The sequence below is a fragment of the Polyodon spathula genome, chromosome 8 (assembly GCF_017654505.1).
Source record: "Polyodon spathula isolate WHYD16114869_AA chromosome 8, ASM1765450v1, whole genome shotgun sequence".
NCBI classification, from domain to species: Eukaryota; Metazoa; Chordata; class Actinopteri; order Acipenseriformes; family Polyodontidae; genus Polyodon; species Polyodon spathula.
Window position 1 is genome coordinate 14911354 of NC_054541.1, and position 25726 is coordinate 14937079.

The window sequence follows — 25726 nt, forward strand, 5'->3', positions numbered from 1 at the left end:
AGCAGCAGCCCCAGTCTGAACCCCACTGCTTACTTGACTTTGTTACAGAGGCAGGGAGCAGAATCCCATGCTCTGTCTGGCTCATGAAGACATGAGCTGATACAACAAACACATTACCAGAACTGGAAATGCTTTTTAAAATATCCACAAGCAAGCACGGATCTGTGGCTGCTCCTGTGTGACTGCAGCAATGCACTTAAAAAGAGTACTAGGACTGCATTGATAAAACCCACCGTTCAAAAATAAACTTTTCAGGAGGGGAGACTAAAGATTACTGAAAACTGTCCATATGCAGCACAGAAGAAGTGCTGCCGAAGGGGGTGGAGTGGAGGATCAGAAAGCTTTACAAGTGTTTATCTAACGATATTGGCATATGAAGCATGGCCAGGGTTTGCGCACTGAAATTCGGACCTCTGTAGGTCAGTGTTCTCCCCACCTTCACCGCGGTACCCACTAAGCAGACACACATTCTGGAGGACAAAACTACAGCCGTGTAGCAAACAGGAATCCAGCTGCAGACTAATGAATGTTCCCACCATTGAGAGAGCGTGCTTTTTAAACAGTGATTGTGATTGTTAAAGTTTGGCCCTACTCCAGGAAATAGTAAAAGCATTTGGAAGTTATACAACTACTGTAGCATGAAAAACAAACTACACAATAATTGATCTAAATAGTTTTTTGATAGCATTAAAAGCCAATAGATTATGAATTCTTCATAGGACTCTATTTTGAGACATGTATACCGTAGTATAACCCTGCAACTGTATTTGTAACAGAGATTATACACATGATCTACACTCACTGTATGTAGAACACATGACAAACTGACAGGGATGGAATGAATACCCACTGCATAGTGGTTTGATCCATTCCTGGTTTTACTAGGAGTCAGAGACACTTGGGCTAAACTTGAACTCAAACCTGAAATGGGTGAAACTGCTATGAAATAGGAGTCTCATTTCCACCCCTGGCTCCATATACCCCCAGATTCTGAAATTACTGGGCTAGCTTATGCTAAAGGTTGTACTAAGTGTGTTTCCTGACAATTTGATTATATTCAATCTGTATAAAAAAAGGTAAAAGTTTTAAGAAAGTAAACTAACCAGAACAAAAGAAACTAAGTCAAGCAGACATGTTTTGGCTCATGCCTTCCCCATTAGAACTGTATGCGGTGGCAGTACAGGATCAGTTAGGAAGGGCTGGCCCCGCTATAGGAGCTAGACAGCTGTTAATAGTGGGTGAGGAGCAGTGTACAGTACAAATTCCTTAAAATCAATTCCAACATGGCAATGGCCAAAATTGCAATTGACAGTATTCTATTAAAATGAGCTTCTCACAGTGGCAACAAATTACTTCAATTGACGTTGGTGTTTGTTAAACAATTAAATGAAAGCAGCTGAACTATCACATTTTTTTGTATTATGTCTTCTAATTCCAATTCCTTTGAATGCACTGGAATTGGAAATTGATTTTAGAAAGGAATAGGAACTGCCTTTTTGGCAAGGTGGTGTGTTCCCCAGATACTACATGCAACATCAGAAACGTACACAGAAGGAGATAAGCAACCACACAGCGCATCAGATTGAATGTGTGCGTTTTCACTGTAAAGAGCCTGCTTATCTGTCTGGCTTGAAAACCCTTGAATTAAATCCTACATTTTGAATGATGGTGAAAAGCCATCAGAAGACATGGCTACAACAAACTAAGCACAGAGTTGAACTGCGGATTGATCATTTTAACTGTGCGTAACCATGGGTGTGTTACTAAAGGACACACACTCATGATAAATTCCACAGCACTTTGAATATGACTGTACTCTTATTTCTTCTGTCGTGTTAAAATATTAAAAGTGAAAAGCAGAATATATTTGTGGTCGAGAGAGAGAGAGAAACTATTACAATGGGGTTCTGATTTGTCATAGACATTTTAATATTACTATTAATTAAAAACCAGACAAGTTCTCCCCATGCCTTAATTAAAAATACTAATCAGGTGGCAGTGCGATGAACATGAGTTACCTCAACCAGCACTGACAGAAACAACTTCTAACTTCATGCAACTGCAAAGATTCACTAGGTTTTAGCCTTTATTAGGCCAACCATATCAGGTGCTAGCAAAAGTGCTGTTCTTGGGAACATCTGTGCATTGTTTTATGACAACTGGGCGAATGGTTCGAGCCAGTGCCAAAAATGTAACTGACATACATACTTATACGTCCATAAACTCGATATGCAGCACAACTCTGACACAGATAATAAACTGCACCATGTACAATGCTTTAGTGGCTGACGTGCATTGGTAACTTCAGAATTTATAAGTTGAAACTGCTGCAAGTCAAGTAGATAAGCATTTTGGTTAGAACTTAGTGGTTAGTGCAACTCTAAACCAAAGGCCTAAAGCAGAATGCGACACTAAAGCACACTCTACTCTATCAAGTGTAATCCACTGCTTATCTTAAACACAAAGCATTCTGCAAATGAAATGTCCCCCGTCCAGAGGGAGGTAGAGCTGGATTCAGAGATGGGCACAAGCTCACTCAGTTTCTCTGGATAATGAAATCACTGCTACTAAAATTATAACATCATTGTATTTGCTTTTCTTTAGATAAAACAATATATTATTTACTACTAGACTGTATTTGATACTGTAGTCACTATTTGTTAAAAACCCAGACCAAATCTAGAATCTTGTATATGACCTTAAACAGATATATTGCAGAAAGGTTCTGTTAAACCAAGTACAGTTTATCCAGAAAACCTGTTTATTAAACTCTTACAAAAAACAGTCCTTGGAGCCAACATTTTTACTTGGTGACAGAAACAATATTGTTTAAGAATATATTTTATTTGAGAAAACAAGTTCACACCAGGTCACGTGGGCGTCGTCTGTTCTCAGGATTCCGGGCTGCTTCAATTAAGACTTCAAAATGGAACTCCTGAGAGGCTGCCAATTGGCTGACAGCCTTTTCAAGTGTTCTAATCCCATAATGGACTCCAAGCCATCGATTGTCCTTAGATCCCGAGATGGAATTACAGCATAAAACTACTTCAGTCATTTATATTTTATATACAGCAACAACGACAATAAGAGAGACTGCTATATTTCACAAAATTCAATAAAAAACAAGTTGCTACAGTAACTACTGCCCCAATACTGGAAGAGATGAAAAAAACCATTAACAAACAAAATCTCAATAGTTTGACTATTGCTTAAGTTATACAGGCACACCACAAACGCATCTCCAGAGTCCTATTGTTATAGTGGTCGTAACGACACCCTAGCACTACATATTGTGTTACATATTGCAATTGTACGTTGTCCTTCTTTCAAGGGAGTAACGCTTTTCATTTGGTATCCCTGTGCAATTGAAAAATGCAAGTTTGAGGTCATGGGCTCAGCTCTTTTATACAGTATGTAGCCGACCCACCTAGCTCTCGTCAATGCCACGTGTGTGCTGTCATTATTTACATTGGAGTACAGAATGTGCCCTATAGTTTGGGGATTGCAGGTTTGAGTCCCCGGGAGTTCCTTGGGGGTGGCGCACAATTAACCTAAATAAGAAACAGACATTACTGGCAATTACATTTCCTGTAGGTTGTACTTTGCAAAACATGTCCAGCAATCCACAGTTCATTCATCTCAAATCAAAAGTACAGCCTGCTTCAGAACTGGATTTCTCAGTTACTCTGCCTGCAGCCAGTTGGACACAGTGCTGGGTGAGAATCCTACACTAATTCACTGTCTGCTGTGGCTACAGTCCCGCTGCTTCAGTCCTGTCCATTTACAGCAGCACCTTTTCAAAGGGCAAGGACCAAGTCCTGGTTGATATCTATTATATCTCCTTCGGTCACAATTTTTCAACGTGTTCTCTAGAAAAGAGTTTGTGTGAGCTCAATGGAGTTCGAGAAGTTGCCCTGCCAAAGCACTCATGCACTTTAAAATAGATATAGATAGGAAACATGGCACAATATACACACAGTAACTGAAGGGATATTTCATTATTCAAATAATTTGAGCCTGTAAAACAGACAACACCACCACTACTTTAAAAGAAAAGGCACTGACGCGCACTTTAATTACAAAATAAATAAAAGAAAACATAGCTCTGTCAGAGCACTAATTATACATTAGTCGGTTCCCTGAAAAATAAATTTAAAAAAAGAAAATAAAAGTTTAAGATTTCCCCTCCAGCACAATAGCCATGAATACAAACACTTTCATTACACAGAATTTTAAACCTGGAACCAAATATTAAAAGCTCTGGAAAGTGTTTTTGTGGTATTCCCCTCCTCTTCTCTGAAAGATGTTTGAAAGGGTTAAGTAGGCTATTGGGTAGATGGGGCTCCACTATTCATGACCGCTTTGGCACTTGCAGCCTAGTGATTGCATGGCGCATGTTCCGTTATCTTATAACTGTGACGCGATGCTTCATAACCAAGGTCATGGGTCTGACTGCTAACCAAGTACCAGAACAGAGGTGGAAGTTTCCTCAGTTTACACTCCAATATTGGTTGAGAATCAGGGAATGGTTTTATTTTCTATTTTCCTGGTACCCCCATTGTCGTTGCAGACGGCTGCAAGTGGCAAATCACATGCAAATCAAGTCTGAATAAAACTGGTTTCATACAGGCTTCAAAGAGACCAAGATTTCTAGCGGCATTTTAAAATAGCTTTTGATGATGGGGTTAGAAGATCATGAGATTTTCTTGAAATAACTTTACAACTGCTCTGGTAACTAATGGAGGTCGACGCTGCTGGGAAGCACTGTAGGACACTGCTCCATTTAAAGCAGGTTATTTTACTATGGGTGCACTGATTCCTGAAGCAAAGGGAACACAAAGTCACTTTCTCAGGAACAGTGGTTTCAAAACATAGTTTCAGGAGACCTTGTCTGAGGCAACTTTGCTGTATCAAACCCCAAGTCTCCCCTGGTGTGCCATGCAGAGGTCTGAAACCATGTTCCAAGCCACAAAGTGGCTTCCTGTTCCTCAGCTTTAGAGGCTGATAAATCTTAACAGCTACAGCAGTATATACAGTACTGACACAAACTACAGAAAACCTACAGCTATGGCCCTATAGAATGAACTAATTTTCCTTCATAAAGGTCAAATGAGACCCGCTGAATAATGTTATGTTAGCATATTGAATTACATACCACTTTACAGTTTCCCATATACTAAAAAAAAAAAAAAAAAAAAAAAAGACATTTATTTTGAAATCTAACATGAAATACTGTGCTACTATTATGGCTTCCAATAGACTTCTGAGATATCATTTTGTAGTTTCTTTGATTACATGACATTAAAATATCTAAACTATGTTTTTTTTTAAATTATGTCTCAAACCTAAAATTCTGAAACCAAATTCTGAAACAGAGTTCCAAGCCACAAAGTGACTTCATGTTCCCTCAGTTTTAGACAGGGGAACGCCAAGGGAGGATTCCAACCCAAACAGCAGCGCTGCATGGAGTCCCAGGATGTCACATTTCCAGTTATCAGGGGGGTTGGGGCTGTAGCTTGCTGGGTTGCTCACTTGCCTCTGTGCAGAAAGTCACACACTGCAATGCTAAATTAGATCAAGGTGGAATTATTTCTATCTGCGATTGTCTCAGCACAGTGCATGGAGGCCAGGGTGATGTGAGAACTTAAGTACTGTAATTAGGAGCCTGCTGTGCCTGGTAAAGAATGGAGTATGAGGTGCCGTTAGGGACATAATTCAAACTGTAACCTCATACACTACACACTGAATTTACATGCGGTACATACTAAAATCGCATATACACTACATGGTGAAACCTCATACACTACATAGTGAAATCTCATACGTTACATTGTGAAATCAGACACACTACACAGTGAACACTGCCTGTTAAAATTGGCAAAACAATTATAACAACGATTATTTGAAAGTCAAGGCCTTTGTTTTAGTAGTAACAGTGTAGAATATTTTACCCTGAAAATGCCTTGAACAAATAACAATGCAGTCATTACTTTGGAGCGTCTACACAGAGATCTTGAAGACCATACAAGAATAGCAAATTCAGTGCTTTCTGTGTACATTTCTTTTTCATAGTGGATCACCATCAAAGTGCTTTACAGAGGTGGGCTGTGAAATGTGCATTATAGGCAGAGTCACTTACATTAGACATTGATTTAACATCTCATCCACAGGATGGAGCACAAGGAGGTTAAGTGACTTGCTCATGGCCACACAGTGAATCAGCCAGAGGCAGAGGTACGATTTGCACTGGTGACTTTCTGGTTACAAGACCTGGGCTTTAACCACTGGACCCCACACTGACTCCAGAAATGAATAACCTGTCTGAGTGTCACAATTTCTACAACACATTTTACGGTTCATTCACTGTTTATTCGCACTGCATGAACCGATTATTTCGAGCTCTGCACAGAAATCAGACTGATTTACCATTCAGAGTGAAACAAGGGAAGAAACAGCTGCTAAATGATTTAGATATCTCTAAATGAACAGGAAGCTATTTGAAGATATCTTCAAATGATTTGCATATATCTTTAAATGAATGGACTTTATTTGAAGATATCTTTAAATGAACAGGAAGTTATTAGAGATATCTTTAAAACCCTCATTAAGATCTCTCTAAATTAGCACAATCCATATGCTTTCCATAGTATTTAAAGATATCTGTAAATCAATCTGACATATCTTTATTTCATTTTTAGATATCTTAAATTGATTTTCAGATATCTTTAAATTAATTAACTGCACAATTAAATATATCTGGAATTCAATTTGAGATATCTTGAAATGTTTTACAGATATCTCTAAATATTTGTAGAAATCTTGAAATGATAATTTGGCTTGCCATACGTGAAAACCTCCAATCTGCAGCAATATACTCGTGTGTTTTTGGGGCTTGAATACAGTACATTTACTGACAGATAACGAGAGCCTATTAGGTGGGAGTTGGAAGGTCAGGGGAATACTGTTTGATTTCTGTTAAAACTAAAATATATCCTACCGCTTTTTTTTTCTCACTTTAACTTACCTGCTTTTGTGTAATTTCTCTGTAAGAGAAACCGAAACTAAATCTTCTCATAGATAGTAAGTAGGTTTTAATATTTTTTTAATATTGTTTTTTTTTATTTATTTTTATAGGACTGAGTAAAATTCCAACTGAATAAAAAACAAAACAACCAAACCCCCTACAAGAAGATATCTTTAGCCAGCACACAGCGGTTACAGTGACCGGGAAAGCTCCAAGTTCCTCTGAGTTTACCAAGCTGGGGACAAGGTAAACAGACAGCTCTTGTTTTATCCCCTGCTGTGGGGATAAAATCTGAACTCTGCTGGAAATAAATAAATAAATAAATAAGACGACGTGAATGACTGCTGTACTGTAAGTAGTTCATCCTGGGTTGTCTTCCTGGACTGTATAATAATAATTACAATGTGCTCACTAAGGTGTGTGGGCATTAATTTACATTACATGCTGGACTGAGGCTGCAGTCTCTTCGGGGGCGTCGCATGCACAGCATGCCAGAGTTTCGCGTTTCTTTATTTTTTGTACAGGGGTAGAAAAAAATATCTTTACGTTTCTTTACTGAGAGCGGCGCCTATTAAAGTTGATATCTGAGTGAGGAGCTAATTCGAGGGCGGGGTCAATTCAAAGTAATATGGTATTTGCCAAGCTTACTAAACTATTCCCCTTTCAACCGTTTTTTAAAAGCTGTATTTCTGAAGGGAAGTGGTGTGAAATATACCCACAGGGGGGCGTGCAGCTGTCTTTTCTGTCCCCTCTGAAACCGATTTTGTTTTTAGAGATTTTCCATTTTCGAGCTCGCAGATACAGTACACTTCCAAAGCAAAATGCAAACTTATTTTAGTAAAATACTTCATCGGTTACGGGTACAAGGATATTTAGTGAAAACGAGGGCAGACTGGGTGTACAGTAAATAGCCAATACCCATCTTAGAAAAATGACTATTTTGGAATAGAACTGTACAGCTATGGCCAAAAGTTTTGCATCACCCTACAGAATTAACAAATTTTGCTTCATAAAAATCTAACGAAACTTGATGAATAATGTTACGTTAACATATTGAATTACATACCACCGCTTTGTAGTTTTCCAGATACTTAACGAAAAACTGTCAAAAATAGAAAAATGTGGCATTTTGAAATCTAACATGCATACTGTACTACTATTATGGCTTCCGGTAGACTTTTGCGATATCGTTTTGTAGTTTTTTTGACTACATGACATTAAATAAAAAAAGATCTAAATTATGTTGATACAGTTTCTATTTTTTAATTCATGTCTCAATCCTAAAATTCTAGGTGAAGCAAAGCTTTTAGTGCAGCTGTGATATGTATTTCTATATCTGAGGAGCATCAAAAGTCCTGAAACCAAGATCTCTGCACATGTAGTCAAATCTACATAAAATCTATCTGGAGATACCAGGTCTGAACATGACAGACAGGATTATACAAGATGACACAGCACAAGTGCAATGATCTGTGCAATAAATAAAAAAAAACAAACAACATTGACAACCACTAGCTTCACAACCGTTCATTCCTGGCCGTTCGTTTACACAGTGACTATTGTGCGATTAGAGCTGAACAACAGTAACTCAACCTCACTGTGTTCCAGTTTCCTGTAACAGAAACGATCACTTCCCCATCTACTGTTACACAGCACGTTTGTTTGTGCACTTAATAGCTTAACCGCCAGGTCCATCAAGGTTCATAGGTATATAAACTGTACTAATGAAGTAAATTAGCACCTTTACAGATCGCTGGTTTATCAACCTTTCATCTTCTTAAAATAGAGCAAGCTTTCAAAATCAGCAAGCTATGACAAGGTACAGTACAAAGCATTACAGCTTTCCTTTAAGCATTACAGTACCTTTAACTTTTAGGAAAACTGGGCTCTGCCCTTGTTCTTCACAAAACATACAAAAGTTGGAGGAGTAGTTTCTTAACTACTGCCCACACTGCTGTGTGTTATAGCTTAATTAAAACCAGGAAACAAACATCTCCAAATGTAAATACAAATACAGCAAATACTGTGGTAGTTACCAAAGGCCCTGAACAGGGGTGAATCGGTATAGCATTCCTCTGCTTGCCATCAACTGAATCAGTGTTGAACACTGCAGGGGAAACATTCTTCTTCTTATTATTATTAATAATATTTTTTAAAGGCAGTCATGTCCCTGACAAGTCGAAACCAATATCCTTTGATACACCGAATCTGTACTTATTTAAAAACCAAAAAAAAAACCAACATATTTTGCTACAGTTAAGAACTTTGAATGAAGAATCAAATTCAACTAGAAACAGGTTTGCAGGTAGCTAAAGGGTTAACTGAGTATCGGAAACACTCAGCTGGCAAATCAGTATTTTAGAAAAGTCCTTGCAGAGATTCAGCCAACAGATCCAAACAACTTCAATACAAGGACACAACACAGGAGTCGTGAACCCGAGCCACACTGCTGTGTACAAGCCCCAGAGGCACTGCTCTGTTCAAACAGGTCATTTTCAAAGCTTAACGCTACCTTACGTGTAGAGTTTCTGCTTCGGAGCGATTCACAGGCTTCCTAGCCTTGTGGCAGACAGCCTCTCGCCATGTGTACAGTCCTGTACTGATCTGCGAGCAGCAGCCAGGCCTTTGGATATTTCACAAGAGTTTGTTAATAATTAAACAAAGAGTTTTTTTTTTCCCACATCGCAGAACAAATCAATTACACTTTTAATGCTGTCAAGTGGGTGTTGGCATCTGGTGTCATGAAAATTAACCATTGCCAGCCACACAGAGTTCTCTGCTGCCTTGGGTTCTCTTCCTCTGTAGTCAATGCAATTTGAAACCTAAGTTTGACAAACCATTTTTGATGTTTCAATAGCATCCATTCCTCAGAACTCGCTCGCTAAATTCACTCACGCACAAAGATTTATGATACAAGCACAATAACGGCAATGAGCAACTTTTTCTGTCACACCCAAAAAAATGTTTTGTGATTTGTCAAATATGATGTCGACAAGGAGCTCAGGAGATTAAAGCAGGGAACATGAAGCCACTTTTTCAGGAACAGTGGCTTGAAACCAGGTTCCAGGAGACCTAGATTGATTGAGGCAACTTTGCTATATCAAACCCCAAGTCTCCCCTGCAATGGCCTGAAACCTAGTCTACTGAAACCATGTTCTAAGCTACAAAGTGACTTTGTCTTCATTCAGCTTTACAGGCTGAAAATAAAACTCAGCAGCTACATATACAGTACTATCACAAACTATGGAAACAACAGATGATTTACAAGACTAGGAGTGGGTATTGTATTGCCCATTTATCCTCACTTAGACCTTTTACTTACTAAATACCTTGGTATAGTTTAAAAAATATTCTAAATATTTTAAATGTGCAAGATATCCCACAATGGTACCCTGAAATCATGTTCTTTTTCTAGGAAAGCAGCACAGCTGGGGATGGGGAGTTTGTTGCCGGATAACTTCACTCGGACTGAATAACTTGCAAATTGAATATCTTGGTACCCCTCGATAGATAATTGACTCCTCTTAAAAACAGGCTCCGGATATTAACGAGCAATCTGTCTCCCAAGTTCAGTGGTACCCTAAATGTGATTAATTCACTAACAGTGCTGAATGACTGGGTGGGGCACTGTAATGTATCAACACACTGCTGTCCCTAGGGCATCCTTAAAGCCTCCTAGTTAGTTTGCTGTAACCTGTCTCAGGTTTCTGAAGTTAGGCAGGAAAGTACAGTCCTGAAGATAGGAGATTTCTTACTGTTTTTTCAGCTCAACGAGAAGCAGTTTTCTGTATCTGTGTGAAACTGTCTCTACCTGCTGTTTCTTTGAGTGTGATAAAAATATGACTGTAAAATATTAGCGATGTAACATTTAAATCAATAATTCAATTACTGATCACTGTGGCTTTTATTTTACAAGCCTATTGACACATTAAAGAGTAAGTAGCGGGGTTCCGAAAAATGTAGAGTTATACGTCCCCACGTGTTGCTACAACTGTTTAAATAATGTACCTGTCATTTTTCTTTTCATTATTAACATCTTGGCACCTTTTTACGCTTAGAACTTTAAAATCTGTTTCAAAGCTCTTTACAAAATGGCCGCTCTAGTGCACTGGGGTTTGAGATCTGTCCTCTAAATCACTAAAGGAAGAGCGATAAAATAAAATAAAAAAAACACAAGTGCTCTGGCTTTTCTGTTCCATAGCACATCATGGATTGTTAGTGCTGTGTTACCTGTATGACAATGTGGGCAATAATCCTTACACTATCAGTGCACTAGAGCGGACATTTTGAAAACAGCTTTGAAACAGACTAAAGTTATAAGTGTAAAAAGTTGTCAGGATGTTAATGAAAAGAAATTTCAGGTATGTTATGTCAACAGTTGTAGCAACACCTGGGGACGTGAACCGCTTTATTTTGCAAAACCCCGCTACTTACTCCAAGTGCTACAGTCTACTTGAGGACAGGCTACTTTGTAATTTTTTGGAACATTTTTAACTGGCACCTACCTGTTATTTTAAACTTTGTTATAATTTTGATAATTTATTTTAATTTTGTTAGCCGTAACGTTTAAATGTACGGTATCAAATTACACAAATACAGCTTGTGTTTGGATTTTGTCAAAGAAATGAATTCGGTACTTAATGAGTTGAACCTCATGTAACAGGGGTTCTCTTTGTATGTCTCTAAACTTCTGTTTGTACTATCAATGCATATATTACATTACCAAGTTATTATATATTATAAGCACATGCAGGTGAAGAGTCTACACATTAATTTTGCTTCTTGCTCTTGAATACTGTGCTATGCATTGACGGTCTATTATTACTGGTCCTGTCCGATTAGTATTTTGGCTGTTCACAATATGTAGCCTGTATGTTCTAGAGTGCAATCATGGATAACATGGGGCTCCCGAGTGGCGCATCCAGTGAAGGCGCCCTGTGTGGAGTGCAGGATGCGCCCTATATTGGAGATCACAGGTTCGAATCCAGGCTGTGTCATTGCCAACCATGACCGGGGGTTCCTAGGGGGCGGTGGAGCACAACTGGCCAAGCGCCTCCCAGGTAGGGCAGGATTAGGTCTGGAATAGGTCTGGTGGCTTCGCTGTGGATCTGCAGTGTGAAAAATGACAAACTGGCAGAAAGACATTTCTGAGGACGCGTGCTTCAGCCTCCATTTCCTGAGTCGCAGGGGTGAACCGGGATAAAAATAATAAGTTGGGCATTCCAAACTGGGGAGAAAACCGCGGTAAGAAACATTGGCGACAACTAAAATTTAAAAATAAAAATGTGGCTAACATGATGGGTAGGGTGGGTTCCAGCAAACCCTGAAAATTCATCCACAGGGATGAGCAACAGGGGAACAAACACTACAACCAATTTACAGGCAGTTTAAATTCAGTGACACAGCGATCTTCAGGGTCTGTCACAGCGAAATCCAACTCAAATTCACAGTGACACAGAGATCTCCAGGGACTGTCAGACTGAGACCCAACTCAAAATCTTTATTTCAGGTCTACAAACATATAATTAGCAGTGTATTCCCACAATTCCTCCAACTGAGTGCCTGGGGCTGGGTGCCTAAACCACTGCAAGTGCTAAGGGTAAGTGCAACACTTAAAGGTACAATTTCCCACAATGGATTAACACATTTAAGTCATTACCATGAAGTGCCACTGTCCTCATTCTTTACTGGCATCTACCTGTTATTTACATTTTCTCATTAACTACATTATATTGTTATGGTAACGTACTGTAAATTTTGTTACACTGCTAAAGTTAAACATAATGTATTAAATCACAAATACAGCTTGTGTTTAGATTTTTTCAAAGAAAACATTATTTGGTACTGAAGTTAAGCTGTTTCTGCAACGCCCATAAAAACTCAAGGAACATTAAGTGTGGAAATTTAACAAGGCGTTTTATGCAACTGTCCACTGGCTAAAGTGTGACTAGGGTGTGTGAACTATGCATCAGTTAAGTGACTTGCTCAGGGTCACACAATGAGTCAGAGGCTGAGCTGGGACTTGAACCGGGGACCTCCTGGTTACAAGCTCATTTTTTTAACCACTGGACCACATAGCCTCCTAAATGGGAAAAGTGTGGTTATTTTGGGAAACACGAACGTTGACCGGGATCTATGTTTAAGCTTGCCAATCATCACACATTGTGCCAACTGCCTTTGACGTATCCAACATTCATCCAAAGGCTGGGAATTACAAACTGAAACCTGCGTGTGCCCTGTGTGTCGTCGACAGACACCTCCCAGCTACTCCATGCAGTGTTAGCAAGAGAGCCTGGGCTTCTCTCTCCTTTCCGGAGGAAGAAATCTGACCACAGCTGATCTTATGAGATTTTTCTTGAGTTAGTCAAGGTCACAAAAGAAAAGATAACACTCTCGCCAACCATACTGGCAAAGAAAATAATTGTGGGGTCACTGGAAAGAATCAAAACCTCCCCCTCTTACAGAATGGAGAAATCATCTGAGGGAAGTGTAGGTATTGGGTTCCAGGAAGGTGCCACACAAAAAAAATGATCAAAACAATCAGTCAAAACTAGAAATCGTCTGAACTGACGTTATAAACAAGCAGCCACTTGCGTAACCGTCACGGACAGTGTGTTCCAGTGCCACGTATCCCCAGATTGTCGTGGTTTCACTGAAAGGTAACACTATTCCGTTTCACATTGCCTGGTCTCTCTTGCAGTGGTGTGTGAGAAGCAGCCTTCAGCCCTCCTCCCGTGGCTATTTACATCCCTCGAAGGTCTCTGTTGTAATCTCTGGAGTGGAGTGACATCGAATTCTGTTCTGGGATCGACTGTACATGACTAGGCTGGACATTTCGGTAAATCCATTTTGACTTTCATGACATCTCTTGGTACATTATTTACGAGTGGAGAAAAACGTGCACCCTTCTTCCTGCTTAGATTCACTTTGTATCAGTTTATTTAACAGATATCACACCCCAAAGCAGCACCTTTAGCTTAGTATCTAACATTCAAGTAACTCTGGGACACCAGAGTGCAACCATTAACTTGTCCCCCTGCAGCAATCTGATCTCAGTTAATGTTGAAAAAACCAAGCGTATTCCATGCTGTATTTCTTACTGTTGTACTGCCTTCCACTGGGGGCACAGTGTTGCAAAGGGGACACATTAATGGTTACACTCTGGTGTGTCAGCTGTACTTGGTGCCCTACAGTAGCACGTTTAACCGCAATGTGGTTGTTAATGAGCGGACCATGTGTAAAGGAAATGGTATGCCTCAGTTGAAGGATGGGTAGTAGAACATAATAAAAAGGTCTCTAGAGATATTGCCTTTAATAATGCAATTACTAGACTGGGCCAGTTTCTGAGAAGACAAAAGCATGAGGTACGTCGTTTCTCTTTAGTATAGTCAAACCTCTGTTATACAAACTAATTGGGACCGGGCAGATCTGTAAAATGGATTTTATCAACGAATCAAATTATTACTGTAATTGTTAACTTTAAGTTACAAGGGACATGTGTCCCACAAATAAAATTATGTTAACTTTCTTATCTTTGCAATGGGGTGCACAAAAACAATTTACTGACAGCTTGGATTTGGTCGTCCAAACTGTCAGTTTCCTCATCATGAGACTTGAGTCCCTCTCAAATGTATTTGAAGAAGAAACCGTTTGAACAAGCGCTCAATTCCTTGTGAATTAAGGGGTTAATATGACACTGTGCCGTCACAGGCATAAATGTTAGTATCTGCTTAATGTTAGTATAGCAGGTTTGATCCATTCCAGGTTTTACTAGAGGTTTAATAAGATACACCAAGCTTGTTGCCAATACACTGGGATTAATCAAGCTGGTAGTAAAACCTGGACTGCATGAAACTGCTGTGCAGTAGGAGTCTTCTCTCCATCCCCGAGCAGATATATGTATGTAAGCAACGAATATGTTTTTGTGCAGTCGGGTGCCATCTGTTAACACAGTGATACGGATACAGATTAATTTCACCAGCTTTACACTGACACTCAGAACATTGTCGGCAGTAACAGCAAACAGAAGCAGGAGATTTACATTTCCATCCTGTCCCTCAATATCACCCAGAAAACAGTGACATGAAAAATTCACATTGATTTTCACGTGCTGGTAGATGCTTCTGTAGTGCTTTATTTAATTTACTAGCAGTGCCAATACAGCATGACTGCACACATACACTGTTGCTGTGTGATCATGTTCCCAATGTCCATTAAAATATGTTTGTATGCCTTGGAGATGGGATCTAGGCGGGGTTTATGACTGCACATGGCTATAAAAGGGAGGACAGATAATGCATCGACTGCAGCCCACCCAGATCGGGTCATCACTGACAAACCGGTTTGGAAGAACAAACAGGGTCAAATTCTAAAGAACTTGTTTTAATTTCTGCTTACTCTCAGCTTATATGCAAATGGAGCAGCCCCTGTGCACATGGATCGAAGCAGGAACTGCATGAGCGATCACTTCTATATCACCGATTACTGGCTGAAAAATGAAATTCTCACATCCAGAGGTTTTCATTTAGGCAGATATATAAAAGGACATAAATGACAACTCTTCAGGCATTCTATTTTCACACTACTGTGTGTGTGTGTGTGTGTGTGTGTGTGTGTAATATATATCACCTAGAATTTTAGGATTGAGACAAAACTAAATAAAAAAAAAAATATGAACATAATTTAGATCCTGTAAACAAGTAAAACTACAAAAAAAAAAAAATCACAAGCGCCATAACAGTAGTACAGTACATCATGTTAGATTTAAAAATGTCACTAGCAGTTTTTCATGAAGTATGTAGAAAACTACAAAGCGGTATGTAATTCAATATGTTAACATAACAGTTAATTCTATAGGGTGAGGCAAAACGTTTGGCTACAGCTTCCAGGAGGTGCAAGCAAGGCATGAAAGGCTATCAAATTACCCACAAGCCCTCCTGAAGTCTAACATACAGAGGAAACTTCTCAGAGATCATTTTATATAAAACACTGACTGACCCACATTTGCACAATTACACAATTACCGCACAAAAAAACACATGTCCAACACAGGCCTGGAAAATGACCCATTTCTGTCACTTCTGTTCTCTCTGAAAAACAGATGAGATATAATCTCTTTGGCTGCGTTGTTTGTACAGTTTAAAAGGGGTAGTGTCCTAGGCTGTTTAAAAATAAATATTTTATGAGTTTACTGCCATAAGCACACGCTGTAATGCTATCTATGACAGTTTATTGTCAGTGTTAATGAGTAAATGAAAAAACACCATTTTGATTTTTGGTTTTTCTTCCCCAAGCTATATTACTAACCTCCAGCTGCTGCATGTATCTTTATAAAAGATTCACATAGTAAAAGCAAAGTGGAATGAAGCACAGTGAAATCATGGGGAGGTTTCACATAGTAAAAGCATAGCAAAGTGGAATGAAGCACAATGAAAGCATAGGTAAGCATTGTAAAACAGAGATTTATGGAAAAGCATGTGAAAACTGCAAAGTTACTGTGGTAACTTGTATAAGGGCAGTTAGCAAGAGTATGATTGTTTAAATTGACAGAAAGAGAGCTTCTGACTGAAACTGGAAATGACCTTGATGGAACTCTGGCTGAGTGGTGACGTCAGAAACAGGAAATGAACAACACAGGCATGATGGGTAAATGTGATTGCTTTCGCCGGTTTATTGCAAACACAAAAGTTGAACAAAACTGAAAACACTGACTGGACAAACAAAACGGCGCATTGGCCAAAGTAAACAGACAGACGCACAAAGTGGACGAACCAAACTAGTATCGTGCGAGTGCTCCCGCATGAGTGGCATTTGGTTATATATTAAATCTCCTCTCTCTCTTTCACCCGTTTTCCACTTACCGAACACACAACCCCGAGTTTGTGAAAACATGCTGCTTTTATGCAGCTGTACCGAGACTCGATTGCTAATCAACATTCAATTGGTGTCTCGGTACAACTGCATGTGAATTAATTTAGCGCAATTTCCTGTGCTCACATACTATTACATTTTACCTGCACATGAAGTGCTGTGCAATCATTTTGCATAAATACAAATATACATTTTAAAATCACTCATGTTACACAGACCCATTTATAGCCTGTGTACCAATGACTATTCACCAACATTAACACAAACACGCAACATATAACACAAAAATACACAAAGGTGCAGAGCACACTGCCACAAACTCACATCATGTTTCTAATGCAGCACAGTACTGTCGCGTTCACAGAACAGTATATTCATTAGAGCACGAGGGTTGCAAGGCACAGTAAACTTGTTACTGTGTAACACTGAAAAGTAACCCTGGTAAGCTCCCTCACTGTGACTTGCTTGATAGAAAGACTGTTTAGTCATTGAGGCCAGACTCGCACCATTAGGACTAGCAGCTACTACATTAACACCATTTACAGAGATCAGATCATGATTACATTTCTTTTGGTGGTCAAGTGAAAGGGGTGAATTGTATAATGGACTCTTGTGTGAAACTTAAAAAGAGGGAAACTGAGCCAACAGTGGATTAATTAAACGATGATAGCCACCACTATGCAATTACAAAAGATATTTTGAGGAAAGCTGAGTAGGTTAAGGTTGGAGAACCTTCAGCAAACATAACGATGTGATTTTTCCCCCCCCCGTTTCTCATTCATGGATTAGGAACAGCAGCGGGTGAAACTTGTTTGCACATGTTGTTTCTTTGATTGTAATAAACGTCAGGAGAAAGTACGTACAAACACTGCATATGGAGGGTCATGTTCTGAGACAGACTGGCACTGCTGCTGTTTCATCAAGCCATGCAAACACAAGCAAGCTCTCCACTCACCCCACCTCCTGAGAATACGGTTTACTGCAGGGGGGGCAGAGTCATTCCTTCCACTCCTGGTCTTTGTTCCAGCCCTGTTCTAAATGGTTTAATTGAACTAATTAAACCTCCAACCAGACCCTGAAGTAGTTAACTCTCTCATGTTTCCCGTTAAATCTGGAGTGGAATAGCCCTCCAGGACTGTGATTTGACACGCCTGCTTTACTGTTTGCTGTTCATGATCTCCATCTCCTTATATAAAAGTATTACACTCGCTTGTTTGTCATTTACGAGTGAGGTGTGTCTCACCAGAGCCTTTCTGAGATTTCTTCTGTTTTTTTTGTTTGTTCCACACTTGAGAAAATCTGCCACAGACTGTTACCTGCTACTTTTTTTCTCCGCCGCTCATGAGAACCTTGACTGTGGCCATTGCCATCTTTCCTTAAGCAGCAGCAATTTTACATTACTGTTTGTTATTTTTTCAAACCACTTCTTTTTAAATAAAAAATATAAACACACCATGTAAAGTGTTGGTCCCATGTTTCATGAGCTGAAATAAAAGATCCCAGAAATTTTCCATATGCACAAAAAGCTTATTTCTCTCAAATTTTGTGCACAAATTGGTTTACATCGCTGTTAGTGAGCATTTCTCCTTTCCCAAGATAATCCATATACCTGACAGGTGTGGCATATCAAGAAGCTGATTAAACAGCATGATCATTACACAGGTGCACCTTGTGCTGGGGACAATAAAAGGCCACTCTAAAATGTGCAGTTTTGTCACACAACACAATGCCACAGATGTCTCAAGTTTTGAGGGAGCATGCAATTGGCATGCTGACTGCAGGAATGTCCACCAGAGCTGTTGCCAGAGAATTGAATGTTCATTTCTCTACCATAAGCCGCCTCCAACGTCGTTTTAGAGAATTTGGCAGTACGTTCAACCGGCCTCACAACCGCAGACCACATGTAACCACGCCAGCCCAGGACCTCCACATCCGGCTTCTTCACTAGCGGAATCATCGGAGACCAGTCACTCATACAGCTGATGACTGTGGGTTTGCACAACTGAAGAATTTCTGCATAAACTGTCTCAGGGAAGCTCATCTGCGTGCTCGTCGTCCTCACCAGGGTCTTGACATGACTGCAATTCGGCGTCGTAACCAACTTCAGTGGGCAAATGCTCACCTTCGATGGCCACTGGCACACTGGAGAAGTGTGCTCTTCACGGATGAATCCTGGTTTCAGCTGTACCGGGCAGATGGCAGACAGCGTGTATGGCGTCGTGCTGGCAAGCGGTTTGCTGATGTCAACGCTGTGAACAGAGTGCCTGTGACGGGGTGGAACGGGTCGGAGCTGTGGTCGATCCTCCCGATCGCTGGTGGCGTTGAATAAAACGGGACGAGACCGGCGAAAAGACAAAGGTCGAACCGTCTGGGAATTCCAGAAAGATTGCTCGCTCCGCCCGAACGCGGAAGTCCAAGTTACTATGTACGCCGACTGGGTACAGCGGCGACCGGGACCGAGGCAAAGGGCGGGGTCGAACAGTATTTAAAGGACGCTACGATCTAAGCTCGGGTGCTCAGTCCTGGGGAACAGCAAAAGGAGACGTGCTGTTAAATTGGTTAATGTGTACCAGAGTGTATTGTATTGCAGAGACAGGAGACGGTGTTACGGATTGGTACCTGGAAGAACGACCGGGACCACGTCACTAAAATTCTACCCAGGACCGGGAGCCCCCTAGAGGTCAGCGCAGGAGCGCCAGTGGAACTTATATCTATTTGTTTTAATCTTTTACTGTGTTCAGGACTTTGTTAGTTGCACCTTTTTATTTTCTCCTCCTCCTTTATCATTGTTGATATTGGTGGGGGGGAATTTAATTTGACTATTTTTTTTCATTACTTTTGTTCTATTTTATTTTGACTGAGGTACTGGTTGGCCATTTTACGGCCAGTCTTAATAAAAACCCTGCTGCGGGGAGAACTAAATCAAGCCTCCTGTGTACTTTTTGCCAGTCCCATCATCACCACCATTTGATTCAGCCCACTAACCTCCTACAGTGCCCCATGGTGGCGGTGGGGTTATGGTATGGGCAGGCATAAGCTATGGGCAACGAACACAATTACATTTTATCAATGGCAATTTGAATGCACAGAGATACCGTGACGAGATCCCGAGGCCCATTGTCGTGCCATTCATCCACCGCCATCACCTCATGTTTCAGCAGGATAATGCACGGCCCCATGTCGCAAGGATCTGTACACAATTCCTGGAAGCTGAAAATGTCCCAGTTCTTCCATGGCCTGCATACTCACCAGACATGTCACCCATTGAGCATGTTTGGGATGCTCTGGATCGACGTGTACGGCAGCGTGTTCCAGTTCCCCCCAAAATATCCAGCAACTTCGCACAGCCATTGAAGAGGAGTGGGACAACATTCCACAGGCCACAATCAACAGCCTGATCAACTCTATGCGAAGGAGATATGTCACACTCCATGAGGCAAATGGTGGTCACACCAGATACCGACTGGTTTTCTGATCCATTCCCCTACTTTTTTTTTTTTTTTTTTTTTTTTTTTTTAAGGTATCGGTGACCAACAGATGCATATCTGTATCACCAGTCATGTGAAATCCATAGATTAGGGCCTAATGAATTTATTTCAATTGACTGATTTCCTTATATGAACTATAACTCAGTAAAATCTTTGAAATTGTTGCATGTTGCATTTATATTTTTGTTCAGTGTAGAATGGAAACAAATGTCATATAGTAATCAAAAAATGTTTTAATTATAGGAAGTGTGATTATAGCAAACATTTTTTTGACCTCACTAACTTAGAAATACTTAAAGAAACTTTTACAAATCCACAACAAAACACTCCTCTCCTCACAGATCTCTGTGGCTTTATTTTGTCATTGATCAATGTATTTGTCCTGGTGTCCTATTTGGGGACTGACTTATAAATATTATAGTAAAAGCACATGCATGCTGCTTTCAGTTGTATTGTGTCAAGGAGGGTCTACACATTTATTTAGCTTCTTGCTGTTCAATGACTTTAAAAGTTGTCTCAGTGTATACAATATATTACTGTGTATAATGGTATGCGCAGGCATATGTTCAGTTTTATTTGAAGGCTTTTGTAAAGAGTTTTTGCATCTTGCTTTTGAATAATTTCTCAACGCATCAGTTGCTTAAGGAAGTATTATTTGCACACAGAAGATTACGACTGCATCACGATAAACAAGCAAGGCAACTTCCATACCACAATGGAGTATTCATTTAAGAGGAAGAACAGCCATGTGTATTTTGGAGGCTGTACAGCTCTGGCCAAAAATGTTGCTTCATAAAGTCAAATAAAACCTGCTGAATAGCATATTGAATTACATACGGTACCACTCTGTAGCTTTTCCATATACTGACAACAATGGAAAAAGGTGGCATTTCGAAATCTAACGTGAAATACTGTACTACTATTACGGCTTGCGGTAGAATTTTGTGACAATTTTGTAGTTTCCTTGATTACATGACGTTAAATAAAAAAGTGATGCTAAACTTTTGGCCGTAGCTGCAATCCAACATCAGAACACTGAAGCCAACAGAGCGTTACAAAAGGTTAACAGCAAGCAACGGTAGGATGAGCAACAGGCTTGCTATGTGCTGTAAACACACACACGTAGACAAACAGGACTATCATGTAATATATGTACCTTGTTTTGTTGTTCTCAGGCGACCTGTCCATCCATACCATCAAAGCCAATTAAGGAAGCCACAGCTTCGACCAGCCCAGGGAACTGGGGGAACAGGAGAAAGAGGGATGACAGGGGCTTGTTCACAGTCACACAGCTGGTCTGTGAGTAAAGCCATGCAGCTTTGTGAATGACAAGGCAGCCCCCTCCCCTTCGCGTCAGTGTGAGGTTATCAGTGGATTTACAGTCATTGTCAGGTAATAAGAAACAGTAAGCAAAAGCCTGCCAACTACTGCCTCATTAAGGGCCAAGGCCAGGCTGTTGTGGACGTGGCTAAACTAGCATCAGATTAATGTCAGAGGCTGTGTGTGCATGTGTGCGTGTGTAATCTCAAAGCAGCAGTGGTTCTCTAGTAGTAAGGACCTCTGCCGACACACAACCCTCAACTATTCATCGCCGTAGTAACCTAAAAGACAACAAAAATGAACGCCCTGCTGGCATCTCCTGGGAAGCTGTTTGGCACAAGACTCTGGACATGTTTGCCTGGATTTTTAAAGGTTTATCGGGTTGGTTCCTGGAGATGTAAATGAATACCTCCCGAGAATCAGTTCTACCCAGAATAAAGGCTTATATATTAATGTTTGTATTTATTTAATGCCTGACCAACAGAGCAATATTGATTTCACAGTACACACAAGAACTTGCCAGCATTAAAGTTTTAAAAACACTGTCACAAAACAAAATATTTATATAATGGACTCTTAGGTTGATTTCAGGTAATCATTTCTGGGTTTCTTTTTCTATGAATACATCCTTTAACTACCAAGGCTGAAAAGCATTTGATAGCATTTTAGAGGGCATGAATAGTAATGTAATTACATTGTAATAACCATGTAGTTACCAGTGGTAGTTACTGTCCACTTACATGGAAATGGTCCTCAAACCAGCAGTGTTACCTGATTTAATTAAATCGTAACACCATCGCATCAGTCAAATTCAAATTGGCTTTATTAGCAAGACAGGAGCGATCCAGTGTTGCCAAAGCATTTCAGCACGTTACATAAAACAATAATATAAATGTTACTAACACACAATATTAATCCCCCCCCCCCCCGTCTAATTCATGCACATGTAATTACATACATACTCAGTAGTTACCATGGTAGTGCAGAACCAGACAGTTACAAAGTTATTAACTATTAAAACACTCAACAGCACGGAATTTAAACAAAGAATCTTCACAAACAATAACAAACATTTTGACTAGAATTTTTCAACGTCTTCAAATGTTGAAGACACTGAGAAAAAACTTTCCATTGAATTTATTAAGTTTATTTTAGGGTTTCTACCGAATACATTGAGTCAATGTTTAGCTGACTTCCTGTAAAAGGTTTAAACACACACACACACACACACACACACTAGAAAAGCAACACTGAACTGCAGTTTGTTTTTGTACCGAGCTGACTCAATTCTGGTGCTTTATTAAACCGCCTTGCCTGGTTTTGCTCAAAGATTTGTTCTTCACATTACATATTTTTCTTGACATACTTGCAGCTACAGACCTCCACAATGCACCTGACTGAACTCTGCTTCCACTGAAATGAATACTCCATTATCTAATTCAGTATGTTATTTCAGAAGGTTTCATTCAACTTTACGAAGCAAAATAGTTAATTCTATTGGGTGATGCAAATCTTTTGACCAGAGCTGAACAGCCTCCACAATGCACCTGACTGGACTTAACTTCCTCTCAAACGAATACTCCCTTGTGGAATGTAAATTGCTTGTTATTCCTGATGCAGTCGTAGACGTCTGTATGCAAACAATATTTCCTTAAGCAACTTCCCGTAGAAAAACATATTATGCAATGCTTAATGTAAATGTGAAGTGCAGAATGTGGCCATGTTTTGTTTTTTAATATGGCAGTATTATTTTCTTTAAGGCTATCATGCAAATAGTGTACTTTAGTTTACTTGTTGTATTTGTGGCAGAGCAGAGGCACTGCATGCATGCGAATAGTGTGTTTGTTCTGAGAGAGAGAGAGAGAGAGAGAGAGAGAGAGAGAGACACGACAGAGAGAGAGAGAGAGAAACGAATGCACAATGACAGCTTCAGCTGTGCCCTTTTGGAGTGGTTTTGTTTAAATATTTTGTTTTGGTTCCTGTGTTTTGTGAGTTAATAAATCTATGCAAGCAACCCTAAAAGTGCACTTCCTGCCTCTGGCGGTTCGCCATTCCTGCTGCTGGCAAGACTCAACTGCCTGACACTTTGCCCCAGAGTATAGTAGACTCATTATTAAATATATACGGGAGGATTTAGTGAGATGAACTATAATATGGATTTATTGAGCATGCACTCACTAATTTAACATGGTTACAAAATGCATAACAGCCATAAACCACGTGTACACATCAGAGATTTATCAAACAAATAACTTGCAAATCAGCCGAAACCAAACTAAAAACAAAAAAAAACAACACACTTGTCTTGATAGGTTTGTTTTTCCTGTCTGATAAGGAGATTTCTCTTGTCTTTTATAAATGTCAACATGTTCTCCCAGCAAGCCTGCCTCTTATCTCAGCCCTGTGCCTTGCCAAGAAAGATGCTGAAGAAATCTGCTTTTCTTCCTCATATAAAAACACCAGATGAGGAAAACCAGGCAGAACCATTCCTCAGTGAGGAAAAAATCCCATGAATCCAACTCAAAAGGGAGCAGGCATGGACACGGACAAAAGATCTGTTTTCTTCTCCCTAAACAGCTCATCCCTGCACGACTGCTCTGTGCACTCATACGAAGACGAGAGGCACCCAGTTCAGTGGAATGCATGGTGATCGAGTGCAAGCTAAAATAACCCAAGGGAGTTTTACATTGTTTGTTGATTAAATGTTAAACATTATTTCATTTAGTATAACTGCACCACATCATATGAATAATAATGAATGTCTGTATCTAGTTGCAACACAATTGTATGGCCAGTTCTCTAAATACCATTGTAAAAATATGAGTACTGACATTGTGCACTGCAATCGTTGCGCTGTAGAATACATTCTTGTTACAAAGTCATGGGCAAACAAAAATGCTTTTCAGTGTAAAAAAAAAGTTTACAGAATGATGTACAAATATAGGGCAAACCAAAAGCTGCCGGCTCTTGGAAACTTGTAAGGGGTGAGGGAGATGACAAGGAAGACTTAACTAAGAAGGTGAATAAAAAAAAAAAAAAGAACGTACACAAAGTGATGCAATGTTTGGAGTGTTTACATTAAAACAGAACTGCCAGTGGCTTACACATGTAATTCCACAGAAATGGCGTGTGACCAGGTATTGACGTCAGGTAACTTGTTTACAAGACCGTTTCCATGCAATCGCTCACTGTCCCAAGTAAAATTGCCCATTATGCAGTAGATCAGAATCAGCCTGAAGTATCCACTTATCAACCCAGATTATATTGCAAAATGTAATCTATGGGAGAGCTTTGTAATTATGTTTATTAATGCCATAAGGAGACATTGACAGCACAGCTCATTGACCTTTTGTGGAACAGGACTAGAGCTCCACGCAGGTTGCGGACAATTTAAGTTGGGTCAGTAATGATTGCAGTTACTGGATTATAATTATTACATTCCAATATTTGGAATGGCTGTGGCAATACCCTAGATTTACCGCATACTCACATCAGTCAGTCTCGATTCATTCCAGCTTCTAAAGACATTTAAGATAAAAATCTAAAAAGAGCTCCCCGGCCAAAATGGCAGACCTGAATCTTCAGCTGTGGCCACAAGTTTTGCATCACCTCTCTAGAATTAACTCATTTTGCTTCATGAAGTCAAATGTCACCTGCTGAATAATGTTACGTTAATGTACTGAATCACATACAGTGCCTCTTTGTAGTTTTCCACATAACAAAAAACTGACAAATTTAAAAATGTTCAAAATCTAACATGAACTAACTAAAAATCCCAAAATTGCAGGCGATGCAACACTTTTGTCTATCGCTGTAGGGAACATGTTACCTACTGCAACCACTTTGCATTTGTGACGTGAGAAATTGCTAAATTAGAAAATGAAGGATTTAACACAGCAGGGACGTGTGACACAGCTCATACTGACAGTCAGTGAAGGAGCAAGGGCATGTGGAAGCCTCAAAATCTGGGGTACATGGGTGCATTTGAGGGTACGATGAGTGCTTTATATCTAATAGAAGTGTC

The 25726-nt window shown here is 39.9% G+C and overlaps 1 protein-coding gene across 9 annotated transcripts in view; it reads right to left on the reverse strand.

Annotated features, from left to right (window-relative positions):
• Positions 1 to 25726, reverse strand: part of LOC121319500 (epidermal growth factor receptor kinase substrate 8-like) — an 88398-nt gene that overhangs the window by 48431 nt on the left and 14241 nt on the right. For 6 of the 9 annotated variants that reach the window (XM_041256980.1, XM_041256984.1, XM_041256978.1 and 3 more), the window contains one exon: positions 21539 to 21622. The exons of 1 other annotated variant lie outside the window; for it this stretch is intronic. In XM_041256980.1, coding sequence (XP_041112914.1) covers positions 21539 to 21579 — 41 coding nt within the window. In that variant the 5' untranslated portion in view covers positions 21580 to 21622. Of the gene's footprint in view, positions 1 to 9536; positions 9655 to 21538; positions 21623 to 25726 lie in introns of those variants that run through there. 2 more of the 9 variants (XM_041256985.1, XM_041256983.1) reach the window with 2 other exon arrangements.